Source organism: Marmota monax, unplaced genomic scaffold (genome assembly GCF_021218885.2).
Source record: "Marmota monax isolate L192 unplaced genomic scaffold, Marmota_monax_Labrador192_F-V1.1 WCK01_AAM20220418_F8-fsc00142, whole genome shotgun sequence".
NCBI classification, from domain to species: domain Eukaryota; kingdom Metazoa; phylum Chordata; class Mammalia; order Rodentia; family Sciuridae; genus Marmota; species Marmota monax.
The window spans coordinates 1,863,079-1,882,517 of record NW_026692025.1 but is presented as its reverse complement, the minus strand read 5'-3'; the positions used below and the strand labels follow the sequence as shown (position 1 = coordinate 1,882,517).

Below are 19,439 nucleotides of genomic sequence, written 5' to 3'. Positions count from 1 at the left end.
CTTAACCCATTTTGTCCCATCATTCCAGATGTGGAACACCTATAAAAACTTAAACTGAGCAAGAAATACACCACTTACGCTAACTTAAAATATTTGAATACTAAATATGTTCACAGAATTGAAAACTTAGAAGTTAGTGGGCTAAGAAAAGGTGGCAACCAGTGGATGATTGATGGAGGGAGGGACAGACGAACAGATGGACAAAGGGAGAGAGAGAGAGAACATCAAGTGGAACTTAAGTTAAAAAAATTCCTCTGCTGGCCTTCAATAGCAGTGGCCCTCAGTTCTGGCTGCATTGGCAGAAGTCACCAATTTAATCACCATCTTAGGGTGGGCCAGCACCTGTATTTTTTTAAAAATTCCTAGTTACCTTATCTAGATATGGATTTAGATACCCAAATTGTAAAGACAATCAAGGGAATGTGGATAGACACTAAAGACTTTATGTAAAAAAACTATTACAAACATCTTGTACATAAGGTGTCAGCAACATATTGTCTGGGATTTGCTTCAAAATAATCCAGAGTGGGGAATCATTTGGGAGATGTGAGATGCCCAGTGCTAAAAGTGGACCTGTGCTTATTATTCTGATTATATACACACCTGCTTTTCCAAGTCAATAAAGTGGAGCTCACCCTGCGTGGTTCTAATGTGACCAGGATATTACCCATCTAGATGTCTGGAGCTCCCTGAAGATACGTAGACTGGTTCATCTTCAACTTCTGCTTAGACTACTGCAAGGAGGTCCTTCCCCTAAACCTCTGCTCTTTGAGTAGGCAGAACAACATTAGCCCTTGCTTTGGCTACAGTACCTGTCTTAATGGTTCTGCTGGACTCTGCCTCCTACCGAAGGTCAAGAATAAACTTTCTCGGGCTGGGGTTGTGGCTCAATGGTAGAGCATTCGCCTAGCATGTGCGAGGCCCTGGGTTCAATCCTCAGCATCACATAAAAATAAATAAAATAAAGGTATGGTGTCCAACTACAAATAAAAAATAAATATTAAAAAAAAAAGAATGAACTTTCTCTTTAACTCTCTCTGGACCTGCCAATCTACCAATCATGAGGAAAAACATCCCACCAAACTCCATCACTAGCAGGAATGAGACTGATAACAGCTATCAGGCATCAAACATCTCCTACCTGCAAGCATCGCTGAGAATGTTAACATGAATCACCTATATCCTCATCTCTGCTTTAGGGTTTAGGAAAAAGGCTCAGGGAGGGGAAGTAACTGGCCTGAATTCATATAGCTAGCCAGTAACAACCAGAATTCAAACCCAAATATGATTTTAAGCTCTACTCTCATCATGTCAACCTGCCTAACAGAGCCACCAGAGGCCACTATGGTCCCTGGGCAAACAGGAAGTACCCCATGGCCAAGGCACATCAGCAGGCAAAGGCCAGAATGAATATTGGCCTTTTACCCTCGTGGCTGGCACATGCTGTGCCAGCTTACATGGCAGCTCTACCTCCTCTCACCACTGAGCACAAGCCCTGGTAATCATAGGAGTGCTAACTATCTGCATGGACAAAATGCTATTGATGAGCAGGACTGACCCAAAGGAAAGCAGAGCAGCTCACCCAAGGGTCTGAGTGAACTACATCCTGTGGGTTAAAAAGGCTCCACTGCCTTCCAACAAATAACCCAGGCCCCCACAGGGGAACTCTTCAGTCTCACAGTTAAGAAGAAGAGATTTAAGCCCAGTGCCATGGCACATGCCTGAGGCAAGAGGATCACAACTTTGAGGTAATCCTGAGCAGTTTGGCAAGACCCTGTCCTCTCTAAAATTAAAAGGGCTGGGGATGTAGCTTAGTCGTACAGTACTTGCCTAGCATACACAAGCCCTGGATTCAATCACCAGTAGCCCCCCCAACACACACACACAGGAGGAGTTTAGCTCTGACCCCAACCTACCTATAAGCCATCAAACAATCCTAGAGCTTTGGACCTTATCCACAGCTCCAGCTGGAGCTGCTGAGAGGCGCCTGCAAATAAGTGTGCCAGTTCCATCCCAGGTGAATTCTTTCTCAGATTCAGACCACTCAGCCTGAGCCCCTCCCTCAACAGCCACAATCACTCCCTAGTTCCTGGAGCTGGCAGGGGCTATAGCCCTGCCTGGATCAGATGCCAGTGACAAGCTGTGAGAGAGGATGAAGGATTGTCATCTCCTGTGAGAGGAAGCAGCTAAAGACAGACAGACTTAGGAATAGCCACTAGCTTTGGTACTCCCTGCACTGACACCCCATGTCCCACACTGAGGACGAGGTCCAGTTCCATCCTGTCCTGCAACTCGGGCATGGCTCAGCACATCAATATGTGCCAAGCCAATGCTTAGTAAATGCCTGTTACTTGCCTGATGGGGGCAAGGGCTTAAGGAGTTTCCTGAGGCATTCTGGGCCCCTCTGTTTTGTGACCAATCCCAGTTTCTGGCCTATGCTGGAGGTCTGCTAAGTCACAGGGCAGGTACTAGATGGTTAAGCCCAGGAGTTTTCAACCTTGGCACTATTGACATCTGGGGACAGAATATTCTTTGCTCTGGGAACTGTCCTGTGTATTAGTTTGTTTAGCAACATCTCTCTGTCTACTAGATGCCAATAGACCCCCTTTCAATTGTGACGACCAAAAAATGTCCCTAGATACAAATGTCCCTTATGGGAGCAAAACCACCCCTGAGAACCACTGATTTAGACTTGCACTGTTCAATACATTAGTCAATAGATGCATGTGGCGAAACTGAAACTGAAACTAAGATTAAAAAGTCTTGTTTCTTGATCAAACAGTCACATTTCAAGTGCTCAAACAATCACATGAGGAGACACTTGTAGCTCTAGGAGTCTAGAACAAGGTTTAAGAGGAAAAGCTTGCATTGGCTGGGAATCGAACCCAGGCCTCCTGCGTGGCGATGAGAATTCTACCACTGAACCACCAATGCCTATGACACTGCAGCTCTAGGAGTTTTCCATCATCAAAGTTCTGTTGGCAGTATTGTTCTATTTCTATGAAACAGATCTGTTTCACAGGAAAGCACAGAAATTGGAATAAATCAGATCCTCTCACAAAAAATGACCCTGCCACCTGTGTTCCCAAGGTAGCAAAGCAGGCAGCAAGGCAACAGGAACAATGATATAAAAGACAGAACCTGGGACTGGGGATACAGCTCAGTTGGTAGAGTGCTTGCCTTGCATGCACAAGGTCCTGGGTTCAATCCCCAGCACCACAAAAAAAAAAAAAAAAAGACCGAATCTAAAGCCAGTGGTTCCCCACAGTGTGGTCCCCTGGAGGGGCCCAGATGTGCACATCTTCACACAGTCATCACTCCTAAGACATGAAAGACTTGGCTTCCAATCGAAAATGCCTGGCCTGGCAGTCTGACAAGTTCAAATCAGACATGCACCTACAGCTGTTACCATCAACCCATGACAACCCAGTCAGTCAACAATGTTCTGGCTGCTCGTCTTGGGTGCCAGGCCCTTGGCACAAGCTAACCAGTCCAAAGGGGAAAAGTCTAGGTTCCCTGTGTGGGACCAATGTGCCAAGCACTACTCCCACAGCCCAATGTGTCAGCTACCCTGGGACCTGAGGACAGTTCTACAGGCCAGCAAGCATGGGCGGGCCTCAGGTAGCCTCCAGAGGGAAACCTCAAAGCATCCTGAACTGATAGCACTGGCTGTGCAAGCGCTCACAGAGCATGTGCAAGGCAAATGCGCCAGAAATGCTCAGAGAAAGGTGTGTATCACTCAAGGTTCTCCAAGGACAACCATGTTGCTGGCTCCAAACAGGAAAAAGCCTCTAAAGCAGAGAATGTTAGGGTCACATCACCAAGGATCTGTGTGTTGAGCCTTGAGGCCACTGGAAGGAAGGTCACTTGGCTGGGGCACGGTGGACAGGTTAGACACAGAACAAGGCTGGTAGCAGGAAGCCTAGTATGGAAGGTCCTATTGGGGTCTACAAAAAGTACTGGTGGTCCTGCTATGGCGATGGTTCTGAGGGTACAGAGGAAGAGAAACTTGGGCAAGGCAAGAACCACAGGCTATGTAACAGATACAAAGTTTTAGTTTTGCAGAAGAATTCTGGAGGCCACTGCACAGGAATAGAAGGTCTGTAATGCTGCTGAACTGTACCCTTAAGAGATGGTAACCATGAGAAGTCTTTGGTTGTGTATTTCCCATTAAAAACCCCCACAGGACCAGGGTTAATGTGGGACAGGGAGATGGGACAGAGCACTCCTAGTTCCTGAGTCAAGGGATAGGGCTGAAGCAGTGGTTCTCAAACTTTGTGGCAGGAAAAGGAACCCAAAAACTTAAGAGGTAACAAGGTACTTTCCCCAAGCCTCATGTGAACAGGCAGCTGAGCCAGGTAAAATTTCAGAATACCTTGGTTCTGAAGTCCGAACTTCCCACTCCCCCTCTACCCCCAGCAATAGCAGCAACTGTGACAAGGACAAGAATACAGGCTAATCCCCATGTGTCCTGACCCTGGCCTGCTAGCAGCCAGTGGCCACCCAGGCTTTCTCCTCTCACCTGGTTCTCTCCTCTACCATGGGCACTCCAACTTGCATCTTTCTTCTCCGTTTCCCTTTTGTGACTCCTGGTCCTTTCACCCATTTCTCAACATACCCTTTCCTGTTGATCTATTTGACCTGCCTGTGTTCAACCTTTCTTTCCCTGTTCTCCCCAGCATGTCCTCTTAGTGGGCTCTGCTGGCCTCCTTCCCTTGTCATCTGTGGGTCTGTGGGCAGCTCCCTCTCAGTGGCTTCATCTCACCATGTACTTATGAAGCTACCAGTGGAGAGTTCCCTTTCCAGAAGGTGACAGATCTTTCACATTCAACGTGCTGAGAAAAGAACCTCCTAGCCACCAGTGCCTCTTAGACCTGTTCCCTCCTTCCCTTTAGCTAGGAGTGCCCTGACTGAGGACAATAGAATCTTTCGTAATGGCCTCCTGTTCCATTCTATCCCACACATCCTTACAAATTTTAATCCGGGACACTGACCAGGCCACATCACTAGTGGAAAACCCACTTTGCTCTCTACCACCCATAGAAGTTTCAAACAAATTCACTCTGAAACCCTCTGCCCTGTCCCCCACCTCTTCTGACCCATCTACCCTACTCTACAGGCTGGGGCCTGCATATGTTCAAATCCTGAGCCAGCTATTCCCAGTGAGGTGGCACACAAAGAAAGAATAGAGATAAACTGGACAGGATGCCCAAAGAAAGTGGGACTAGCCAAAGTGCAGGAAAAATGACAACTGACGGTTGTTTTCAACTGTTTGTATGTTGGGGGAAAAAAAACCCATTGAGCAACAGGCTCAATGTCCACCAATGAGGATTGGGAGGCAGCAAACAAGAATGCTAGAGACAGATCAGTAGTCCAGGAAAAAAATATTCATGCTAAACTCAGTGGCAAATGCAAGTCACTACATGTGACAGTTAAACCTTGATCTTGTGTTTAAGAAGCATGTGGATTCTATAGGGAAAAATCCAGGTGCTCAGGTCAGAGCACTGAAACCTCAGCTTTGCTGATGACTAACTCCAGGAACTCAGAGAAGTTTCTGAACTTCTCTGATACCAAGTTTCTTTGTAGCAGAATTAAATAAATAAGTGAAATAAAGGTATTGTGTCCTACAACAAAAAAATAAATAAATATATTAAAAATATCCTGGGTTCTACCCTCAGCACAACAAAAAAAGAAAAAAAAAATTTAAGTCTCATGTTTCTCCAATGAATAGGTACTACCAGATGACCTCCTGATCATCTAATATACGAAAGGCACTGCGGTCATTAATATTCTTAAAACCAAGACTAAAAAGGAAGACATTCAGAGAGGTCAAACAGACATCTCCCTACCAAAAGTCAGGCCAGGAAAAAGAGCAGCCCACTATGTGATCTAGCCAGAAGTGAGCTGAAAACACCCATTCAGAACTAAAGCATCCACCAATGCAAAGAACCTGGCATCTGAACCCTGGCTGAGATCCAGTCTTGGGCACAATGTTTGGCCATCTCTCCTGGATGCCCTCCTCTGTTCACAAAGTCCCATCTAGCCAGGTGTGGTGACTCACATCTATAATCCCAGTGACTCAGGAGGCTGAGTCAGGAAGATCAAGTTCAAGGCCAGCCTCAGCAACCTAGATACTATCTTAAAACAAAAAATAAAAACTACAAGAGCTAGGGACGCGGCTGGTGGTAGAAGGCCTCTGGTTTCAATCAAAACACACACGGGCTGGGCACAGTGGCACACATCTATAATCCCAGGGGCTCGGGAGGCCGAGGCAGGAAGATTGTGAGTTCAAAGCAAACTTCAGCAAAATCAAGGCACTAAGCAACTCAGTGAGAGCCTGTCTCCAAATAAAATATAAAACAGGGCTGGGGATGTGGCTCAGTATATTTGAGGAGAGCTTCATTTATTTATACCTGTTTATGACCAGGTACATTGTTTGTAATTGGAACAAAATAATAGAGGATGGCTTTGTATCTTTAGGTGTTTCCTGCAAGTCACACATAGGTTGCAGAGATATAAGATGTGGACAAGAATATTTCTGTGGATAAGATCACACAAAAACAGGAATTACAGCTGGGTAAAGTGGCATACACCTATAGTCCCAGCCACCAGGATGCTGAAGAAGGAGGACCACTTAAGGCCTTGAAACACTCTCTCTTTTTTATTCTTATTTTTTGTTTGGTTCCAGGTATTGAGCCCAGGGGCACATCCTCATTTAGTCACCTTCCCAGCCCTTTTTATTTTAAGACAGAGTCTCACCAAGTTGCTTAGGGCCTTACTAAGATGCTAAGGCTGGTCTTGAACTTGTGATCCTCCTGCCTCAGCCACCAGAGTCACTGGGATTACAGGCATATGCTACCATGTTCAGCTCTTTTTTAAAAGGAATTAAAAATTAAAAACGATGAGTTCCTTATGCACGATAGCCATCATCATAGGCTCTGACCCTTAGACTAGGGAGTATGTATTTCTGGAAAAATTCTAGAAATGACTAAATAGATCAATTGTGTGCAACTGGTGAACCCACAATGATTCCTGAGATCACTGTGCCTTTTTCTAAGCAGATGTACCACAAGACCCACCTTGTGACTGGATGGAGCCACAGAAGGGTGCTGCAGGAACAACAAGATGGCTGACATGACTTTCCAAAGCTAAGATAGAGAGGTAAGGGCTGGGGTTGTGGCTCAGTGGTAGAGCGCTTGCCTAGCATGTGTGAGGCACTGGGTTTGATTCTCAGCACCACATAAAAATAATTAAAGCCCATTGACAACTAAAAAATATTTTTTTAAAAAAAGATGGAGAGGTGAGATGTGTGGCTGCTTGAACAATCTAAACAAGAAGGGAAATCAGCCATTTATCTTGTCTGACACATTTAAAAGGAAATTAGGTAAAGCCTTAGATGCTTGTCAATAGAAGAGATGACAGTGAAGTGGAGTAGGTTGCCAACACAACAGAGAAAGGATTAGGACCATAAGAACAGACTGTGAACAGCACAATCAAACTGAACTCCATTCTTCCACCCCCATGCATCACTTTGGAAATATTTTATGGGGTAAATGCGGGCTGCCTTATTTGAAGCACTCATTTAAGTTAGAAAGAAAATCTCAAACTGTTCTGCATCATGATTGTGATAGACAAATGCACATTTGTCCAAAAGCTTTCAGGGCTCGGGATATAGCTCTATGGTACAGTGTTTGCCTGGCATAAGCAAGGCTCAAGGATGGATACCCAACATGGCAAATAAATAAATAAATAAAACCTAAAACCTCATAGAACTGTATGTCAAAAATGGCAAATTTTGCTACACAGTCATGTGCCATATAATGACATTTCAGGCAACAATGGACCACATGTATTGCAAAGGCTGCCTATAGTGAACACATAGCAAAAGACAAAAGAAAAGCAAACTGTAGGAGAAGAAAACTCCCCAAGAGTTTTTTTTTTTTTTTTAAGTTTGAAGATATGGATCACAATCCCTAAGATTTTTCATTTAGAGAGTGGAATTTTCACACATAATCTGCTTACAAGCAAATCTATGATTAAAAAAAAAAGAAACATCAAGCAAACCACCATGGACATATTTCTAAAAGGAGTGACACATCCTCAAAGAGAGCCTTAGGCTATGTCATTCTGGAGATGCAGAAGGTGGCATTGTCATCAAAGGACAGCACTATGCATGTTATTGCCCCTGAAGACCTAATGGTAGGACAAGATGTGGAGGTAGAAGAGTGATCCTGAAGATCCTGACCTTGTATAGGCCTAGGCTGATTGTGTTTGTCATTATTTATAACATTTGAAAAGTAATAATAAAAATTTTAAGAGGAAAGAGATTAGAATAAGAACATAAAAAAGAAAATACTTTAGTACAGCTATACTGTACAATAGGTTTTTGGTTTATCCCATGTATTACAAGAGTTAAAATTAAAAAGTTTAAAATTTACATTAAGCTAAAATTAGTTTATTATTAAAGAAAAACATATTATGAATTCACAGTGTAGCCCACGTGTACAGTGTTTATAAAGTCTACAGCAGTATACAGTAATGTCGTAAGCCTTCACATCCACTCACTACTCATTAGCCAATTAACCCAAAGCAGCTGTTCCACTTATGGGATGTGCTCCACAGAGGTATACGAACTTTCATCTTTTTGTATCTTTTCTAATCAACATTGTTTGGGGGGTTTTGTTTATTTGCAGTGCTGAGGACTGAACCAAAGGCCTTGCACTACGTGAGCACTCTACCACTGATCTACATTCCAAGCCCTATACCTTTTCTAAGTTTAAATACACAAATGCTTCCTATTGTGTTACAAGTACATACAGTACTCCAGAAAGTAGCATGCTGTGCAGGATTTAGCTTAAAAGAAACATGCTAGAACACACAGTCTAGGTGCACAAGCTATATCTCTAGGCTTATGAAATATGCTCTGCGTTACCACAATGAAATTGCCTACTGGGGGCTGGGGATGTGGCTCACAGGTAGAGTGTTTGTCTGGCAGGTGTGAGGCCCTGGTTTTGATTCCCAGCACCCTTTGAAAAAAAGAAATTGCCTAACAATACATTTCTCAGAACATGTCCTGTCATTACATGGCACATAAGTGTAAACTGAATATCCTGGCCCAATAGTAATGCACAAAGAGGACTACACTGGGCACATATTCTTCTGGTAGCTTGGCCACCCTAAAGGTGCAGAAGAGAGGTGACCACTATGCCCTGGCATGGTCAGACAATACCTATAGCACCTGAGCTGGATGTGTCCTTCCAGAAGCAAAACAGAGTCATAAGAGAAAAGAAGCTAGAAAGATGGGAAGCACTGACATGCCACTAGCCTACCTGCTATTCTTTCCACTTGTTTTCACATCTGCCCACCATGACTTCAAGCAGATAAACATGTAATAGGCCACAATCAGGCAGTAGACCTCCTGAGGCCTCTAATTGGTTTGTATGGATCCACACAGCAGCCACTCATGTGAGTTATGACCACGCCTAAGTACAATGTTAGGCTGGCGCCCTGCCCACACCTCAGCATTTGGTCTATGAGAACAGATTTGGAGCTTAGTGAACACTCCATCTATGCTTGATCTACAGCAGGCAGGGCTAAGGTTGATGAACTTCTCCAGGAATTCATAGCAGTTGCCAATAATCCCTATCTTTTCTAAAAGCACATAAGCTTTTCTTTCTAGAGTACAGCTTGAGATCAATCAAACCCTCCCATTTTGGTCATTTCCTCACCCACCTCCTTCCTTTGAAAATTGGGAGGCTGGCCTATCTACAGCCCTTCAGCATCTCTTCCAACCTATAATTCCTTAAGGATCAGCAGCAATTCCACCTGCAGCCAACCTTAATAGTTTCTGTACATAATTTCACCAAGTCTAAGAAATTACACCATTTGGAAAAGGCTAGGCAATCTAGCAGAACTTTGTCCACCAGGGATTTCAATTCTCTTACCATGTTTCCTTCTGTCCCCTATCTCTTTACTTAGCAATCATGTAAAACGACCTGCTAACCCCCCAGTTCTTCCTGTTTCCCCATTCAGAGCTCATGGAAGGATTTTGCCCTTCACATTCCTTTCCCCTAGCAAGTGCTGGAGATGGAACCCACAGGCTTTTGCATATCAGGCAAGTACTCTACCACTATCTAAAGCTACACCCCCAACCCCCCAAAGACCTAGATGCTGCTGGCAGGCATCCTCCCTCAGCTTCCTCTCTGGTCTCTTTCCTTCCTCATTTAGATCATAGTCATACTCAGAACCTTGTTTGTGAGCCTCAGTCCTCTGGGTATGCTTCCCTTTCATTCTCAAGACCACAACATCATACTTTTTTGGACCTTCCTAAAACTTTAGAGTATGTGTCTGACTCCTCCCGGCCTTCTCATTTCCTGACTTTCCTAAGTCTGAGGAATTGCAGATTATATCTGCAATCAAATATATCACCTTAAAAAGATGTTAGAACTGAGGGTATAGCTCAATGGGAGAGTATGTGTTTAGCAGTCACAAGGCCCTGGGTTCAATCCTTAGCAATACACACACACACACACACACACACACAATGATTCAGCACATTAAAAGACTAAATAGAGAGAGCTAGGGTTGTAGCTTAATGGTACAGCGTTTGCCTCGCACATGTGAGGCACTAGGTTTGATCCCCAGCACCACGTTAAAAATAAACAAAGATTTTTTAAAAAGGCCACATATTAAAAAAAAAAAACAAAAAACTTAATTCCTATTGTGGTAGAATTAAGAGGTGGTGCCTATTTGGAAGTGACTGAGTCTTGAAAGTCCTGTCCTCATAAATGGATTAGTGCCTTTTAAAGGCCTGGAGGTTACCAACTTGGGAGGCTGAGGCAGGAGGATTCCAAGTTCAAGATAAGCCTCAGCAACTTAGCAAAACCCTGTCTCAAAAAAGGGGTGGGGGGCAGGCTGGTGTGTAGCTCAGTGGTAGAGTACCCCTGGGTTCAATCTCCAGTAGTGAAAAGACCTGGAGGGAACCAGATTAGTCTTTCTTTACCCATGTTGTCACATGAGGACAGTATTCCTCCTTTCCAAAGGATGAAGCAATAAGGTGCCATCTTAGAAGTAGAAAATAATCTTCACCAGACATCAAACCTGCCAGTGTCTTGGATCTTAAGACTCCCAGCTTCTAGAACTGTTAAGAAATAATTTTTCTGTTATAACTTACCAGTCTCAGGTATTCTGTTACAGCAGCACAAATGGAATAAGTAAGATACTTGGCTTTTTTAGCCCTGAATCACATAGCAGCAAATCTTTCTAATATCTTTATTCACCCTTAATCTGAGCTTCTATATACTTCCCTGCCAGGCCCCATTGATCAGAACCCATGCATGAAACAGGAGGCAGCAAACAGGGCCCAAGACTCTAATTGGCACTTCCTACTAGTCCAGTCTTGCCTAATTAGCCACCCCAGGCCCTGACCAAGACTCTTGGCATTGTCCAAAACAAAACACCAAAAATACTCAGGGCATCATGGAATACAACATGCAGCCAATACAGACTTACACCTGGAAAGGCTTTAGGGAAAGGGTCACTTTTGTGCACTCTTCTCAAGCACCCCATACAGAAAAGGCCCTTGGGTCAGTCAGTCCCTTATGAGATGGGCTCCACATGTCTTCTTCCAGAGGAGGGAAATGAGGGAAGGGCTTTGTCATTTACTTTGATCTACATGCAAAGAGACTGTAAGATGGTAATACATTTTTTTCCCAGAGACCAGAGAGTAAGTCAGGGTCTTTTGACATTCAGTCAATCCCTTCCCATGCTCCATGCTGCCTCTGGAGATGAGGAGTCAACTTTGTGGCTCCATAAACACAAACAGGGCCACTGGGTCCAGGCCACAGCCTGAGGAATAGTTGAAGCCACAGGAGGCTGAGCCCACACAGCTCCATGTCGCCGACTAGGCTAGGGTTCACTTCACAGCCCCTGGCCTCTCCCCACTCACAAGGACAGCAGCAATGAAAAGCCAGCAATGTAGAGATTCCTCTGGGCACGGAAAAGCTTCATGTGGAAATGTTCCATGGCCCCAGGATTGTTCTGGAGGTTCACCTTTTCTGTCACATCATCATACTTCCGAATTTCACGTACGGCATCTATGGTGAAGCAGAGAGAAGACAGAAATATTTAGCTGTCACTTGGGCAAGGGAAACAGGTACTATGAAATAGGCTGGCCTCACTTCCCTCATATCCATCTCCCTAATTACTTCTATTTCCACACACACCCATGGGAGGCTTTATCAAAAGCTTCCTCCCTCAGGCCTCCTCTCTGCTCTGGCTTTTTGCACATCAATACCTGCTCCATTCTATCCAGACCACAAGCTTGCTCTATACTTCAAGACACTAACCCAGGTTAGGTATTGCTAGCAACAGTGGCAGCATCCCTTTCCCATTGTGCCCCCAATCTCAGCTTGTTCTTCTTTTAAGTCAGGCTACCAACTACCCCACTGGCAAGCCAGGTATCCTATTTGTGGAAATGCCTGCTTAAGAAACATGGAGATGCCTTGGAATCAAGGGTTTCTGTTTTTAAGTTTTCCAATAGGCTTTATTATTTATGTCTTATTTTGAATAGAAAAGGAACTTATGCTCATCAAAAGTTCAAACATGCTGGGCCCAGTGGCACATGTCTGTAATCCCAGAGGCTCAGGAGTCTGAGGCAGGAGGATCACAAGTTCAAAGCCAGCTTCAGCAAAAGCAAAGCACTAAGCAACTCAGTGAGACCCTGTCTCTAAATAAAATACAAAATAGGGCTGGGGATGTGGCTCAGTGGCCGACTGTCCCTGAGTTCAATCCCCAGGACACCCTCCCCCAACAACAAAAAAAGTTCAACACGGTGGTGCATTCTTGTAATCCCAGCTACTTGGGAGGCCAAGGCAGGAGGATTTCGAGCTCAGGGCCAGCCTGGGCAATTTAGCAAGACCCTGTCTCAAAATAAGAACTGGCTGTAGTTCAGTGATAGAGCACCCCTGGGTTCAACATCTAGTACCAGGAAAAAATGAAAAGATACATATATAAGTATGTGGTCCCCTCATATAAAGTCACTCTCGGTCACATCACCCTATTATCTGCTTTATAATACAAATCTGACTCTGAAATTATCTTAGAACATGTTTCTTGTCTGTCTTCCCCAAAATAGACTTTATTTATGAAAGCAGAAGCCTTTTCCACCATTCCCCCAAGAGCTAGCATACCTCTGGGTACAGAGTGAGTATTAAAAAAAATAATTTTTGAAATTATTCAAAATAATTATTGAATAACTCTGCCTCCAAAAGAGCTACTGTCAGATGCACAATTCTATGGTTCCATTCAGATGTACATGGAACTAGAGCACACCTACTACTTTTCCCCACTTACCATGAGATAGCTTTTTAAGTACATAAAATCTACCTGAAGAATACTCTTAATAGACCCCCATGTAAGAGGGCAAGAGATCACTATTTGGTACTGAGGGTTTGGCTCAGTGGTACAGTGCTTGCCTTGCATGTTCAAGTCCATGGATACCATCCCCAGTATGACCCCCGCCCCCAAAAGGTGGGGAGTTTTAATGTCTAGGTATTGTTTGGTTTATAATTTTTGGTTTGGACAGATTGGTTTTCATGTTGATCTTGCATTACAAAAATCTACCTGCCCTTCCTGGTGTCTGTGTGTTAAATCTGTGTCATGATGTAAGCACTCTCAAACACTGCCAGTAGGAGTATAAGCTGGTACAACAACATATCCATTAAGAAATGTAAAATGTTCATACCCTCAGGTTCAGCAACTCTACCTTTATGAATTTATCCCACAGAAGCATGTACAATACAAGGATGCCTGTAAGGGAATTAAACTATAGCACAACCATATGAGTATGCAATCTTTTATCTAACTTTTTTTTTTTTTGGGGGGGGGCAGTACTGAGGATTGAACTCAGGGGCACTTCACCACCGAGCTACATCCCCAACCCAACTGACTGATTCATGCTGGGGATGAACTGCTAAGCCACACCCCCAGCACCCCCCCACCTTGAGACAGGATCTGGCCAAGTTGCTAAGGGCCTCCCTAAGTTGTTGAGGCTGGTCTCCAACTTGGGATCCTCCTGCCTCAGCCTTTAATGTGCCAGGATTTCAGGCATGCAATAACACACCTGGCACTATGCAATCTTTAAAAACAATGAGATTGCTATAAAAGATTCCTAAGGTAAACAAAAAAAGCACAACCCAGAACAATGTGCATATGATCCAAGCACTGTATACATTTCAATGCACCACAAAATATTCATAATGGTTACCTATGGGACATGGGATCATGGGGGACTTCAACTTCCCTATCTTTAATTTCTCCATCTTTTCGGGGGGGGGGGGGGGCGCGTACTTGAGATTTAACCCAGGAGCAACTTACCACTGAGCAACATTCATAGTCCTTTTCATTTATTCTGAGACAGGTTCTCTACAAGTTGTTTAGGGCCTCCCTAAGTTGCCAAGCCTGGCCCTGAACTTGCAATCCTCCTGAGTCACTGTGCTTATAGGCAAGTGCCACCATACCCAGCAATTTCTGCATCCTTAATAATAACTTTATACTATTTTGTAATCAGAAAAACAAGATTAAAAATATCAATTCTCACATTGTTGTTGCAATCCAAGAATGCCATCATCCTAAAGACCACACTGACTAACATCCGAGAGGAGATTGGAGTTGGGGGGAGGTTGAGTACTACAACCCAAGGCCCACAGCAGAATCCAGCCCCACCCCCAGGTTGGGTCCCAGCCCAGGTAGTTGGACCCTACCTCATCACCTCTACTCTCCCAATCACATCTGATATAGACCACTCCTGGTGAATAGTGCTGGCCAGCGCTGTAGCTCATGCTAGTTATACCTATAACCTTTCAGTAGTTCTACTATTAATACTTATACCTGCAGAAGATCTGATGTCTCTAAATTATGTCTCTAAATCATAGTCATATGTCTCTCTAGAACTCACAGCAGACCCATGATCCCCAAAAAGAATGCTTTGCCAGCTACCAAAAGGTCTCTCTGGTAAGCTAGCTTTCCTAGTGGTAAGCTGCACTAGAAAACAGACACTATGGCTCTGGTTTGGGGAAGGGGCAAGACCCTGAGGGAATAAGCCCAACATGGCCCATCCTTCCTCCAGTTCTTGCCCTCTCCCCAAACTAAAAGCAAGCATAGACTCTCAATTCAAAAACTCTGTAGCCTGGCTTTGCAGCTCAGAACCAAGATTGACACAAATATTCCCAACCGACTCCTGGCTCAGAGGCTGCTCAGGGAGAGAACCCTGATTGAAAAGAGCTGCTTCTAGAGAGCTTGCCAAGTATTTCAAGAACAGTGAGGTATGTGAGCAGCTGGCACCTACGCTATATGCCTGGGAACTGGTAGGCCACACCTGGCCTGTTCAGAAACAGTCTTGCCTGAACAAATCCCACGGGCCCCAAGACATCAGGAAAGAGAAATACCCAATAATGCAGCTAGTGGGTGGGGCTCTGTACAGTCCTCGGACCTATGTCCCTCACACTATGGCAGAAATGCTGGGCACCAAGGGACAGAAGTACTCAGTACCTAAGCAAATGTCACAGCTCTCAAACAGGACTGCTATCTGCAGCAGAGCCAAGCAAATGATCAGGGAGGGCACTTATATCAGTCTCTGTCTCTGAGAAGCCAAAGCTGTTCTCTATATGTCCAAAGTGGCACAGGGTTTTGCAGCAGAGGCCATGGCACAAGGCGTGTGACAGGCAGTTGCCCCTAGACCCAGCTCACTCACCAATGACCAGCAGCACAAGGATGACAATGAGAACTACGAAGAAGGTGTTGCCATAGGTCACTACTAACTCCACCAAACGAGACTTGAAAATCTTCTGCCATCTGTAAAGGAAATAAAAAGCATAGGAACTAAAATCTCTCTCTCACACACACACACACACACACACACACACACACACACACACACGAGATGTAGGCCCTAAGCAGAACAGAAAACCAGCTGTTCTCCTGTGGCCAAACAGCCCATACGAAGTCAACCTCAGCTGCCTGTAATTCTCCAATTAATGATGTCCCTTCAAGAGTGTTTAATAAGCCAGGAGTGGTGCTGCATGCCTGTAATCCCAGGGGCTCGGGAGGCTCAGGCAGGAGGATCCCAAGTTCAAAGCCAGCCCCAGCAACTTAGTGAGACCCTGTCTCAAAGTAAAACAGAAAAGTTCTGGGGATGTGGCTCAGTGGTTAAGTGCCTCTGCGTTCAATCCTTGGCACAAAAAAAAAAGGGGGGGGGGAGGGTGTTAATAAAAAGATGTCTGCCCACATACAAAAAAAAAAAATCTAAAAAACAAGTCTTAAAACACAGGCCTTCTCTAGTGAGGAGAAACAATTTTCATCATATCCTGTTTCACAGTATTTAAGTGTTTGCCCTATACAACTGGTATTTCTTTTTTTTTTTAATTTCAATATTTATTTTTCAGATTTCGGCGGACACAACATCTTTGTTTGTATGTGGTGCTGAGGATCTAACCTGGGCCGCACGCATGCCAGGCGAGCGCGCTACTGCTTGAGCCACATCCCCAGCCCCACAATTGGTATTTCTTTAAACTTTCTATGTGATAAATTTTGGTTTGTCTAGCTCTTCCCACTCGATTATAAAAACACTCCAGAGCTGCCACCATGTCCATCCCCGAATATTGTGGGATGTGGAGAATTATCTTCAGAAATGTTTACATATTGTTAAAATTAGCAAGGCACCCTCATTATCAGAGGCAGCGTTTAAAAGCCCAATTGTTTTAACAGTTGCTTTGTTACAATCAGGAGCCAACAAGGTTCTGACTTGGCATCTGGTAAGTCAGTCTGTCTTACTCTGCAAGTTCCACCCATCCACCCCCCTTTTGTTTCTGATATGTGATTAAAGTCAGGGCCTCCTCTATGCAAAGCAGAGCCCTACCTTTGAGCTATACCCCATCTCTTCTTATTTTGAAAAGAGGTCTTAAGTTGCCAGGCTAACCTGGAACTTGTAATCCTCCTGCCTCAGGCATTTGCCACCACCACTGTGTAGGAAGGAAGAAGTTTGCCCTAGGAAGCTTCCCAGATTACAGCTTCAAGGGGCTCTACATTTCCTGCTAATCTGTGCACAGATTTGGTTTGTAGCAAACAAAAGCATTCCTTAGGTGATATTGCATTTTTCTTCAGGCCATTACATCAGGACTCTATTTTTCATTAAAAAAAAATGATAAAAAAGATATCTGTGGCTACTTAGCCTTAGTTGTTAACATTCAAGTTTAGACAAGGATAATGTGTTTGTGTTCTGTGTGTAATTAAAAATTAACTTCAAATTAACTTTTAACAGTTCCTTTGCTCATTAAAAGGGAATATGGCTTCATCCTTCACAGGCTGAGTAATGCTCATGAGGCTACTATGCAATGCCAGTGAAGCTAGTTAGGACAAAAGTCAGCAAATCAGCAACAACGTGACCCAGTGGTGCAAGTGTTCTGGATCCCACACACAGCCAATCTCTTCCGCAACCTGGGGCCCAAGGGTAGGCAGTAGGAGTTTGTTTCTAAAACTTGAGGTAAATCCTCCTTTTGGAGCATTGTGAACTCCAGAAGATAGGGTGCGTACGAAAGGAATTCAACAAAATGTGACAAAGCACAATGGTGTGCAGAGTTGTCAGTAAAAAACATACCCATGCCACCTCCAACCCAGACAGGTTCTACCTGTTTTAATCTGGCCCCAATTCCAGGGTCCACCAATGCTGCACATGCACAAGCCACAGGGCTCAGTGGCAGGCACCCTCCAGCTTGCTCCACAGGCCATACCTTTTGGGAGAAATGAAGGGAATGCAGAGAAGCAACACAGCAAAGACCTCTGCATAGAGGAAGGTGGCAACTGCAGTCCACTGCAGACTCATCCTGTGGTTAGCAGGTTTCCAACAGAGATGTGAGCTTGTTTCCTAGCAGGGAACAGAAGGAACGGAAGCTATGAGAACTGGGCAACCATTGACCTCGAGTTTAGGTATTTGGAGAGGCTAGGGTTGCCACTCATCACCCTGGACCCCAGCACTCTGCTTCAGAGCCCTTAAATCACCGGCTAAATCGGGATTCAACGTACCGTAACTACTTGGCCAATGGCGTCCAACCGCCTGACAAACTTCCGCTTACAGGGACGGTTACTTGCCGCCCTCCAGCATGTGTGTTAACACATCCAGAGCCACCTTTGTTGACGATTCCTTTCCCCGGGGAGTCCCAGAGACTCCTTGGGCCTGTTTAACTAAGAAAACGTATTCCATAAACTACAGTACATGAGCAGGAGGAAATCCTCAGCACCCACTGGGCTCCCTTCCCAGGCAAACTGCACCGTGCTGCAGAGGCTGGGCATTTTTCAAAACCCTGCTACAGCCAGCCCCGGGACCACAGTATTTTAATAACTGCACTTTGCGGCCACCACCCACTCCCCCACAGAAACAGGGAGTCCCTTCGGTCCCCAACCCTTCCGACCCATAGATAAAAACACAGCGCCTCCTTCTGGAACCATTTTCAGGAGCTAAAAAAGCCTTTCGACTATTCCTGCCTTCCATGGGGCGGGAGGCCTCGAGGTGCCTTGAAAAGGCCCAAGAGAGCGACTCCTAGAGGGCAGGAGTCAGGGCCAAGAGCAAACTCAGGTCTCGATTGAGCATCCAAAGCCCTCATCCAACGAAAGTTCCAGAAGAAGCGAGTCTCCTCGAAGCCCTAGTGGGTCACAACGCCACCCAGCTCACGAGCCGCCCACGCAGCATCAGGCGGCCTGGGAGTAGCCCTGGCCCGGCACTCTCCCAAAGGCTCTCCCAGAGCTCCTACGGGTGGGGTTCGCCACCGTCCCCTGGCCCTCAACCCCCGAAAGCCCCGCTCCAACCGTCGCCGCGGGCCCATTTCCCTCAGCCCAGCCCTCTCCCACACTCCCTTGTCGGCCCCAGATCCCTAGAATCCGCAGACCCCTCGGTGTCTCCACGCTGCTGGTCCCTCTCCCTCGCTGAAGGGATGGGGTAGCCTTCGCAACCCCGGAGCCCAGCCAGACGCATGGACCCCACTCACCGAGTTCCTCACAATCCACGCACACCCTGCCGCAACCACCAAAATCTCTCACCACAGTCCCAGCCCCGCCCCTTTCCCGCGGCCGGAAACCGGAAGTTCCTACAGGGCCACGCCCACCAGCCCTCGCGAGGCCCCGGCGGCTCCTCCCACGGCTTCTTCCCGCCTCGCTCGCCAGATTAGGGCCTGTCTCCAAGGGCTTGAGAGGAAGCGGCGCCTCGCAGCGGGCGGCTGTCCGCGGTGCCTTGGGCACTCTGGATGCACAGGGGGCGGGGTGGGGCGGAGCCTTGGCGGGAAAACAAGGGCAACTGCTCTAGCCAGCGGGGTCGTCCCTCGTCTCTGTGGTGGGGGGCGGGACCGGCGTGCAGCGAGAACGGGGTGGGGCGCCCCGCGCCTGGACTCCGC

At 45.7% G+C, this 19,439-nt stretch overlaps 1 protein-coding gene across 2 annotated transcripts in view; it reads right to left on the bottom strand.

The window, feature by feature from the left end:
- Nucleotides 1-19,175, bottom strand: part of Bcap31 (B cell receptor associated protein 31) — a 28,789-nt gene extending 9,614 nt beyond the window's left edge. Inside the window, exons 1-5 of one of the 2 annotated variants that reach the window (XM_046453188.2) lie at nucleotides 19,038-19,175; nucleotides 18,079-18,237; nucleotides 17,787-17,920; nucleotides 15,752-15,852; nucleotides 11,948-12,095 (exon numbers count right to left, since the gene is read on the bottom strand). In XM_046453188.2, the coding sequence (XP_046309144.1) occupies nucleotides 11,948-12,095; nucleotides 15,752-15,852; nucleotides 17,787-17,878 (341 nt within the window). In that variant the 5' untranslated portion in view covers nucleotides 17,879-17,920; nucleotides 18,079-18,237; nucleotides 19,038-19,175. The remainder of the gene's footprint in view (nucleotides 1-11,947; nucleotides 12,096-15,751; nucleotides 15,853-17,786; nucleotides 17,921-18,078; nucleotides 18,238-19,037) is intronic. The other variant, XM_046453196.2, reaches the window with a different exon arrangement.
- Between the last annotated feature and the right edge of the window lie 264 nt (nucleotides 19,176-19,439).